At 33.3% G+C, this 10,597-nt stretch overlaps 1 protein-coding gene across 5 annotated transcripts; it reads right to left on the bottom strand.

The window, feature by feature from the left end:
* Positions 1-310: 310 nt before the first annotated feature.
* Positions 311-6,640, bottom strand: LOC133669393 (protein WVD2-like 7). 5 transcript variants are annotated; one of them, XM_062089506.1, is made up of 12 exons: positions 6,542-6,640; positions 6,305-6,413; positions 6,089-6,187; positions 5,788-5,946; positions 4,420-5,118; positions 3,383-3,748; positions 3,231-3,289; positions 3,067-3,162; positions 2,801-2,894; positions 1,192-1,287; positions 941-987; positions 311-692 (listed from the first exon to the last, which is right to left on the bottom strand). In XM_062089506.1, the coding sequence occupies exons 4-10, from the start codon at positions 5,887-5,889 to the stop codon at positions 1,222-1,224; spliced, it is 1,482 nt and encodes a 493-aa protein (XP_061945490.1). In that variant the 5' UTR covers positions 5,890-5,946; positions 6,089-6,187; positions 6,305-6,413; positions 6,542-6,640; the 3' UTR covers positions 311-692; positions 941-987; positions 1,192-1,221. The 5 variants fall into 5 exon arrangements, with proteins under 5 accessions (XP_061945490.1, XP_061945489.1, XP_061945491.1 ...); XM_062089505.1 differs by having other exon boundaries at positions 6,305-6,604; XM_062089507.1 differs by having other exon boundaries at positions 4,420-5,115; positions 6,305-6,603.
* Between the last annotated feature and the right edge of the window lie 3,957 nt (positions 6,641-10,597).

Here is a 10,597-nt window from a genome sequence, read left to right as displayed (position 1 = left end):
ATAGGTCTAAACTTCTTCATTGATTCGTTTATAGCCTCGCTTTGTTAGAAAGATCAACATGTTAAAGAATCAATGCCACCGTTCATATTTTGGACTGAATTGTTATTCTGAATCTAAATTCCCCATGATTTCTCCTTTTTACTGCAATTGTCGAAACATCTTTAAGCATGCCAGATGAAACCTGCTCTAATGCTGGCTTGAATTTTTTGTGGATATTGGCATCCAAAGCTAGAGGGGATATTTGAGGAAAACTCGTAAAGTGGATTCAAAAGAGCAAAAATCATCAATAAATCATTGAACTTCAAATTCGTACCTTTAAGATCAATTATATTTTCTTATTCACAAAGTAACTAAATTTTATTTCAGAGATTGCCAGCACTTTGAGATATGATTTGTTCTCATGATAGCTGCAAAAGAAAGATTCATTCATTTATACATCTTCATATCCTGAAACTAGTTTCAACTAAACATGTCAGCCTTCAAGAATGGCACGTTTCCAATTTACAAATCTGCTTTTGATTCTTCATGCAGTTTTCTACTTCCTGTATTAAGATTTCCAACCTACCTTTTGTTTTCACTGTGCATGCCCTGTCATCTGCAGTTCAGACTAATGATTCAGTGGGCTGTGAACATCACAAGACCTCAATTCCCTCTACCTGCTAAACTCTCAAAGCCAAATCGGCATCCTCTGTCTGTGCGTGATGGCATTGTATTAGTCCAAGCCACAGAAAACAGAACACAATTGTCATGAGATAATAATCCATGCATGCGTGCATCAATGTGTCTGGAGATTGTGCAGAGACAGGTTTAACATGTATCAATACCTAAACAAATCTAGAAAAATTCCGTACAACAGGGAGTCAAGTTTATCAGCAGGAAATGACCAAAATTTTCAGATACGAAAGATGGAAAAGGGAAACGCAAAGCAGATGTTTCATACCTTGAATCCTTTTGACGTGTCAGGTATACAGACTGAGATGTAACAATCTGAAATTACCAACCATGATTCAGAAATTTCTTCACAATTGATGGAAAAGGGGGCATTATCTCATAACAGGACACTGTTATCAGCTTGTTTCAATTTGTAACAGAGAAAAACAAAAGTGGGGGGATCTTAATTCTAAAGTTCCAACTTCGAAGTAAAAATAGAAAACTATAAGCATATAAATGAGAGACGGGATAATATTTGACCTTATGCACGGGCTTTAGATTTGAGGTCCTCTAACTGCCCGTCCCCTTGGATGAGTCAGATTTTGGTACAATTCTGGCATCGATTTCATCTAATCCCTGCAGAGCAAATGCATGCATCAATTGGAAGTAAGAGTTTTACTAAATGGAGATAAAATGATGTTCATCATCTGAAACAGATAAAAGTATCAGATACCAGACAACGTTAGAAAACCAGATATATAATAATCCAAAAGTGTCAGAAGAAATTATCATGCAAACATTGATCATACAGATTCAACTGGAAATAACGATTAAACTCAGAAGAAAACAGAATAATCATCAAATGATGCTAGCTTGGAGAATGGAGGAAGAGCCTGTCTAGCAATAAGTATGTATATAATCCGAGTTTGTCAGTGTATCAATATAGAATTAAATATGAGACCCGGAGTTATTAGCGAGATAAATTCATAGAGTTAATGGCACAAGAGCCAGCACAGTGGTGCAAAGAATCTAGTTAGATAAGGTAGAGCATTCCAATAACAGGATGACCTTTAGAGTTTGTAGCCAACAATGAACAATGAAAATGGCCTACAGTAACGAAGAACTGTTCAGTATTCCAATGGTAATTACATCTTCTGTCAGATGTCAGTATTTTTAGATCCCATCATGCGGACCCATATGGAATCCACAAAAACTGGAATCTTAATGGAGTGCCAGTAAAATGGCAGTGCCAGAAATTTTCCTAAATGGAACTTCAATTTCTTGCTATAATGATGGATTAAAGGAAACTGTTCCAAATCACAAAACAGCCTGACAGCTCTATAATACAAGTTTGCTTATAATGTATAACAATCCCAAGTTCATCCTCAAACGAGGATTCAGAAGAATGAAATGCAGGGAGCCAAAATACACTACTGGACTGATGCCATAGCATGACCTAGTATCATATCGGATACAATTATATATAGTGGTTGATAAGTTGATTTCTATTTATGTATTGGTCACTGTATTTTCCTAAATATCATAAAGAAGAGTAAAATAAGATATTTATAAGTAACCATATGTTAAAAATTGCATATGCACACACAAAGGAAACACATTTAACAAGAGTGAATCATGGTATTATATAAACATGTGCTACCTTCAGCCCATTTGCATCATTGTCAGTATCTTCCACAGAAAAACACATCATCTATATATCATCTTCAAGACTAATTCTCATTTCTAGTAATCTATAAGTTTCTGCTAAAAATGAAAAAAAGAAAAAGAAGCACAACCTGCGAATAACATTGACTGCTCCTATCGAAAATAGGATTGACTACAGATTCGAGCCATAGCACATGGTTTCAAAAACGCATATGATTTTCCCCATCTAAATAAAATAAAGCAGGTTTTACATTTACATGCAGTCAATCAGTACAATAATAAAAACATCACTGTGATGGCATGATCTCTTTTTTATAGATTCTACGGACCATTGCCTGCTGCTTCATCTGGGACACAGGCATTCATATTCATTTACAAGACTATTTTGAAAGCAGTAACACAAGAAAGGGTTTAGAATCAAAATGACTAGACTAGAAACTATGCACGCGTAACTTGAATATATCAGGTACACAACAAGGTTCACCTTTTTCTGTCTCCGTCCTTTGACAGAACTGATGGGCCTACGCTCAAGTCCAGTGTTCTGATTTGATTTATCCCGGTCAGGAAGATTTTTTAACCTGATATTTGTTGAAGAAATCGAATTCAGTTCTAATATCTTAAATGATCATTTAAAATGCAAAACTTATTAGCAGAAGAAATTGGCAATAGCCATCTGCCATCCACTCAGAATTGGAAAAGTTTAAAATGCTATAAACCCTCAAGAAGAGAGGTCCAATTATGATGCATTACACGACTTTTGGTCTCTTGCTCTCAGACTCTCTACTCTTTGGAAGACTATGGTGGCCACTCAACCCTAAAGACCTCTGACCAAATCCATCACAGCTCCTGAAAAATTATCCAAATTTAAAACCTGATGCGAGAGGAAGAGAGAGAGGTCTTATGCGACATCAAACCTGTTATCTACACTGAATTTTCTCAAATGCCTAATGGTGGTCATCTCTTTCGAACTTCTCTGCATATATAAATGCAGATGAACAATCAGTGAAAATCATTAACAAGCAGAGAACACTGGAGTGCCCAAGTGAACACAGACCAGATGATCTACCTGAGCAGATCGAGTGAGAACTGATGATGTTCCTGGGAGCCTGTCTGACAAGCTTTTGGGAGTTGAATGTGTTTTAGGTGGACCACCTCTAATATTAGAAGACAGTGAGACTATTTTGCCCTTTGTTAATGAAGCATGAAGAACTGTTGCACTGGATTGTACTTCCCTACGTTGTCTATGTGATTGAACCTGGTCAGATTTTTTGTTGCTTGCGGTGGTAATTCTTTTGCCTGAAACAAGACTAACATCTGCCTTGCTTGTAATTTCCTTACAAACAGATGGCTTTGGTTTCTCGGATGGCTTAACCACATCTTTGCTCATTCTGTAGTCCGATTTTGTTCTGTTTGCAGCAGAAGCAACGGTCCCCTAGTTGAGAACGCAATTTAAAATTGATAATTAGGACATTGGTATTGGTAATTGATAGCGCAAATTGCAGAGAACATAGAAAAGTCATGTAAGCTTTAATTTGACAGGAAAACATTTCAATATCATGGCAGTGTAACAATCACAACAACAACATGCAACACAACACACTTATTAGAGCTTATTCAAGAAAATAAAAGCAAGGGGCTAATCAGGCAGGTAGGGGGGGAATTTGGTTTTGTCCATAATTGCATGGAGTCACTCTCTTGACACGCCCCTCACAGCCTCACTATTGGGTTGAGTGGCCTGCAATCCACTGTGATTGGGTAGCAAGATAAGGAAATGAGAGAAAATATAACCAAGAATAGCTGTCCTTGTTTCATGGTGTTTGGTCTCCTGGCCTTCCAATCTCCACATGATTCAAAGCAGATGATCAACAGATCTTCCATATATCAGGAACTAGCAACAATGCATGTAGAAACAAGCTCTTTAGGTATTTTGCAGGCAGGATAAAGATACCTTCAGTGAACATAGATCAAAAGCCAATCCCTTAAAAAGGAAATTAATGGGCTTGATATGCGGATTTAAAAAGAAAGTAATTACAACCTACATGAATTATCAACCCTGGGATTGGTAAAGGAGGGGTGACCTGGAATGAAACGTTAATTGTTTACCTTGACCCTCATACTAGATGCCTGCTTCTTCAGTTTGCTTCCATTGTTCTTGTTTTCATTGCTGACTGGGCTCCCTTTCTGTCTAGTTTTGGAACTGCTTTTGACTGATGGAGTACATGACGAGGAACCACCTTCCATAGAATATTTTGGTATTCTGGCAGAAAAGCATACCCCTATTTCATCTTCTTTGCTAGCTCCACCACTGTTCCCATTAAGGTAACTTTCTTCTTCTACTCCATCATTAATGCCTCTCCTAGATGGGTTAATATTACCAGTGGTATGATTATCTAAAATCTGGATTTTATAGGCATTGCAAGGCTTGTTTTCCTCTTTTGATCTGTGAACATCAGCACCATTTTCTTCCTGACTAGTATTGCTAGGTTTACTTTCCTTTTTTGATGCTTCAGTATCAACACCATTTTCTTCTTGTGTAGTAATCTCCTGTCCATTTTGATAGGAATCAGTTTGAGTAGTTTCTTGCTCTGCTTGCAATCCCTTCATAGCTCTAATTTTTTTATAGTATTCCTCAAAGTATGCCTTCTTCTGAGCAACTAATCCTGGTGCCTTGAATTTCTCCAACTCCTCCTGACATCTGTTGTGGGAGAAAACAGAATATTTTTCCCATGCAAGTGTGTCTGCAGTGTATCTTCCAAAAGATATCGAACCGCAATCCAGAATTTGAGAGATGGATACATCCTGCTTTAGATATTACACATAAATAAAACGCAAAAGGGAAAAAAAGAAAAAATCATTGAACAGTGATGATCAAATTAACCGAAGAACAACTTTCAACATTTAAAATTAAATGCAGTTCTACATCTCAATCAGTAACTCAACACTCCATTTTTTGATAATTAGTGCAATCTGGGTAAAAAACTTGCAAGTTATCTAATTGAACTAGATTAAATTTATAGTTTCTCTGGTGAATACCCAGGGTTCTGATCTAGTAAGTTTCATGTTAATTACCCTATTAATCAAACTGATTGTCACTAAAAACAATTGGATTTGGTTCTATATTTCAAATTCTTCATGGCACCAATAGGATTCTGAAAATCTCTTAATAATCAACATAAAACTACACAAATGGCATTACGTTCAATGGAGAAAATTGTTCTTCGTTAACACTTTCTTACAAGCATTTTTAGTTTTCTTTAAATCTTAATCACAAACATACACAATTTGCTGCAAAAGTTAGGGCATTTGCCTTTGATTACGCATAAGTAATCTGACTGAGGCTTTTATCTGATTAATAATAAAGTGTAGATTATTAAAATAACCTATATGGGAAATGAAAATTTATTGTTTGCAGATGGCAGAAACAAAGTAAACCAAGCAAGAAACGTTAGGCAAAACAGCGAGAGATTATACCTGGGATTCTCCCTTCTCTGATGATAGTTCAAGGCATGACCATTTGTCTCCATAGGTTTGATGATGTTGATGGTGATCAAGATGGTCTGTTTCTGTGGCCATTTCCTCTCTTTATGGACTTAACTTCTCTATACAAATCTCCTCATGCATGAAAAACAACTGCAAAAATATATTAAAAAACCCAGTTAATCCCAAGTCATCATGTATCATAAGAATCCACGAAAATGTCTAAAATAGAAAGTATATCTTGAAAATCATGGCTTCTTAAGAATCTAATAATTATATTGTACAAAGGGAACACCTCCCAGTATTGTAAACAAGTCTAGATGGTGCCGAGGACGACGATGCCTATGATGTTCAGTCTGATCACTCTCCATTTCCACAGCTGAAATTCTCCTCGCTTATAAAGACAGCAACAGCAACAACATTAATGAAAGAAGCATCACATTTCAAAAACCCATGTATCTTTCTGAAATATAAACTAATAAGACCAGTTAATGCATTTAAGGTTTCCAACCTTTGAAATTCAGCACGTGTAAATGACCAAAATGAAGACTGAGTGGTAACTAACTTTCTTGTTCAAAGATTTAAAACATTTTCTTGTACTCACTGCTTTCTCTCTCTTTCTGTTTGGTTGCCAGGAAAAATAAATGGAGGAAAGGTTAGCCAATTAACCAAATAAGAATCTCTTCGAGCATTTATTCATTTTGTTCTTTGGGATTGGATTTGGTTGGTTGCTACTCTATATCCATACCTTGCTTGTTACGGCTAGGAGGGGACATGAAGGGCCTGTTGCTACTCTTACTCCCGGGCATAGTTGTTTGTCGAGATCTCTCTCGGTTTAGGATCAAGTTGAATTATTGGGGTAATTCATGGGTCAAAAGTTAACCCTAATTAATTTTAAGACAATATTATCTTGGATAAAAATTTTAAAAATTAAAAATACATCATTTTTGAACAATTTTTTTATTAAAAAAAATCTTTAAAATTATCTGAATCAAATCTTTTTTAAATTTAACTAAATTAACCAGGTCAGTAGATGTATAGAGTCATCCCATTTTTATCAGATTTTATAATTAGGTTTAATATTATTGGATGGAACAAACGGAAATGATCTATTTATTACTAATATAGCCATGGATTGCAGATTCAATTTGTTTTTCAATGACAAAAAAGAAAGCACTACCTTGTATTGCCAATTACTGCAATAAATAATAATAATAATAATAATAATAAATTGTGTAAACCATACCCAGATTCGTGCGATCAAAATTATGTTTCTATATGTTTTAAAAATATTAAGTATGAAAAAATATTAAATTAATATTTTTTAATTATTTTGATATATAAATGCAAAAAATAAAAAAAATCTAAAAAAATTATTTTAATACATTTTAAAAAAATATATTTTTTAAAAAAAATACATTCAATATCAAACACATATTTAATAATATTATTACGAGCTTTAATGCACTAACTATCTCTTTTCTTTTCTTTTCAGTGTCCTTCTTCCCTCCTAATGCCAGGCCATTATTGGACTCAGATTGGATAAAATCCTAAACTAAATTGAAGAGTTATTAGATAAATAAGGATTAAATTAAAATAAGAGGTCTTGGGGTTTGGTTGGGATGAAAATTGAGAACCAATTAATAAATTCTAATAGATTAGGGATTAAAGTGAAAAAAAGAAAAAAAAAGATGACATGTGAAGAACACGCGCCAGCGTGTGGTGGGTGGCAGTGAGCTTTCAACAGTGAGTGAGGCATTATACAACCTTCAATAGCGGTCTTCTTTGATGCTCTTGGAACCGTCTCGGCATCGACGTCTTGAAAGGGTGGTATGTGTTGATGAATTTTCCATGACGTGACGCAGAAGATGTGTTTTTCTTCCCGAATTTTTTTTGTCTCTTTCCTGCCTTTGGATTCTGCAACCTGTTTTATTATTATTATTATTATTATTATTATTATTTGATTATTTTACAATCTACAAGTGAATTTAATCTGTAATTAGAGAGTGCATTAGCTGAATTGAATTTCTACAAGTTTGGCTTGCATATACCATCATAATTATGAAAGTTAGGCCTATTCTGCACTACTTTAGACAGTAGGTTGGAAATTCCACGTCTCTTAAAGCCTTATACGATACGTATGTACGTATGTGAGTGCTAAGAAAATAGTACAAACAATTCATGGAGTTAGATGAAAATCTTATATTTATTTAATTAATTTTTTCTAGTAAATGAGAGGACGCGATTAAAAAGAGAAGAAAAAGGAAGGGAGAAAGGAATCTCTGGCAAGCATGGGTCAATCAGGAATCTTTGATTGCGTATTAATCTGGTATTTTTTATTTTATTTTATTTTTAGATAGAGTGGCAATCACTCAAATTATTGATGTTTCAAGGATACTTCGCTTGTGGGAGTATTTTGGATTGATTGATGAGCGATGATAAGATTGCAAATGGGAGCTAAGATTTGGCATGTTTTTTTTGTTAACCCGAGGTGTTCGGGTCAGTTTATGCGCACCACAACTAATCTCCGAATTCACTGAACATCCGGCAAGTCCAATGAGCATGTAAGGCATCGCGGGGGAGACAGGCGTGCACAATGAGACTTGAACCCTGGTGCATAGGAAGAGAACAAGGCCCTCTACCGCTGGACCACAACCACAAGTGCTAAGATTTGGCATGTTGATAATACCATATGTTGTTGTAATCCTAGCATGAATATCTGTTAAAAAACCATTTTAATTTAATATTTTAAATTATTTGATGATGTTTTATATTATTTTTTTAATAATTTTTAATAATAAATTTGTTCACAAGTACTAAAACTAAATCATATCCTTGATGCAAAAGCTTCTTCACTACAATAACAACAATTTGGCACTAAATGGTATTTTTAATACCTCACAGCAATGGTATAGGGGTATGGTGGTAGCTTTTATGGTTATAGTTTGAAAAAAATTATTTTATAAAAAATACTTTTACTTGAGGTTGGTTTGGTATTTATATATGCTTTGTTAAAACTGTAGTTGAATTTAAGATTGAACAAAAAGTAGTTTAATGTATTTGGTTAAAAAATTGTTTTTCAAATTAAGGTTATATATATATATATATATATATATATATATATTGATGGTTTTGAATTTAAATATTGTAGATTTAACTATTGCTATTACATCATGAAATAAATAATACTTTATATAAAATATTTTTTATTGTTCAATTAAACTATCTACAATTTCATTATGTATGAAATACATTCGACAAGAATTACAGTTTTCTTGGTTTCTTAAGCGCGCAAGAACATCAGGTAAAATATAATCAGGAACAAAATTGAAATTGCGATCAAATTCTGCAATAAAACACAATTAAAAATAAAAAATAAAACTTAATTTTTTTTACTGAGTCGGACCCGATTCAATGCATTTAGCTTTAGACCGGACCCGGTCCGGCCGGAATCATACACCATTATTCACTTTTAAGTGCACAATGGAGCTCTCCACACTAAAAGCAGCACAATGCTGCTTTCAATGAGCTTGTGTTTGTAGTGCAGAAATTGCTGGGGTCCACACATGCATGTGAATCCATTTTTATCTGTTATCAAACATTTGTCTTTCGTGGTTGGCTTCAAACGCAGAAGCAACCACAGAAACAAACAGCCACTTAGCGATGGTTATTTTTTAAAATAGTTTTTTTACTTGAAAATGTATAAAAATAATATTATTTTTATTTTTAAAAAATTTATTTTTGATATCAGTATATTAAAATGATAAAAAATACTAAAAAAATTAATTTTATTTTGAATTTTCTTTTATAAAACATGAATACTATTGACAAAACAAACATGTTTCTAAGAGTGATTAAATTAATCACTTTGTAAAGCCCATAATATAAATGGGTCCAAAATATTTTTAAAAAAAACCACCCAATTTGCCTCTTTTAATTTCTCACTTTAATATCCATATCTATTCATGAATGTGTTGTTACATTTGATTTAATTAAAATGAGATGGCATGCTCGCGTGCTGCTGTAGGCTTATAAAACAAATATACTTGATAATGTTATAATTGTGAATCAACACTAGATAAGTAGTAAAAACTAAAGGTATGATGGAGCTAATATTTCATGACAGAAAAAAATTGTGTTGGTGATAAAAAACTTAGAGATTGAACAAAATGATTTGTAGCAATCCACAGTGTTTTTTAGGAAAGATACAGTGCTTTCGCCACATGATTTAGCTTTTCTGTTAATAAAAAGCAAAAAAAAATTACAAAGCTAAATTCTCTACCAACTTAATATTAAAAAAACCAACAAATATAATTTTGGAAGGAAAAAAAACCATGAGAAAAAAAGTTGTAGCAATTAACAATATTTTGTGAGGAAAATTACAGTGTTTTTTCTAATAAAATCAACAAAGACAATTTTAAAAAACAAATCATAGAAAAAACCATTTAAATAAATACTATAGCAATTCACAGTATTTAGTAAGAAAAGCTATAACGCTTTCCCCATATGATTTAGCTTTATTGTAATTATAATTTTTAACCAACTCAATATTAAAAAAAAATCAATAAAGATAATTTTGGAAAAAATCATATGGAAAAACACTGCAACAATTCATAGTGTTTTAAAGAAAAAAATTACAAAGATAAATTCTCAATAAGCTCAATATTAAAAAAATAAATTCGACAGAGACAATTTTAGAAAAAAAATACATAAAAAAGAAAAAAAAAACCATGTTGGAAACACTGTAGCAATTCACAATGTTTTGTGATGAAAGCTACAGTGCTTCCCCATATGATTTAACCTT

This window comes from Populus nigra, chromosome 12 (genome assembly GCF_951802175.1).
Source record: "Populus nigra chromosome 12, ddPopNigr1.1, whole genome shotgun sequence".
In the NCBI taxonomy this organism is placed as follows: domain Eukaryota; kingdom Viridiplantae; phylum Streptophyta; class Magnoliopsida; order Malpighiales; family Salicaceae; genus Populus; species Populus nigra.
This window is presented reverse-complemented; position numbering and strand designations above follow the sequence as displayed.

Excerpts from the sequence above, each read along its gene's own strand:
- LOC133669393 (XM_062089506.1), bottom strand. The coding sequence starts at position 5,889 with ATGGCCACAGAAACAGACCATCTTGATCACCATCAACATCATCAAACC. Across the intron at positions 2,895-3,066 it reads AGCAAGAGACCAAAAGTCGT|GTTAAAAAATCTTCCTGACC; the intron begins GTAATGCATCAT and ends AACAAATATCAG. Across the intron at positions 1,288-2,800 it reads AAGGACGGAGACAGAAAAAG|GGATTAGATGAAATCGATGC; the intron begins GTGAACCTTGTT and ends TTTGCTCTGCAG.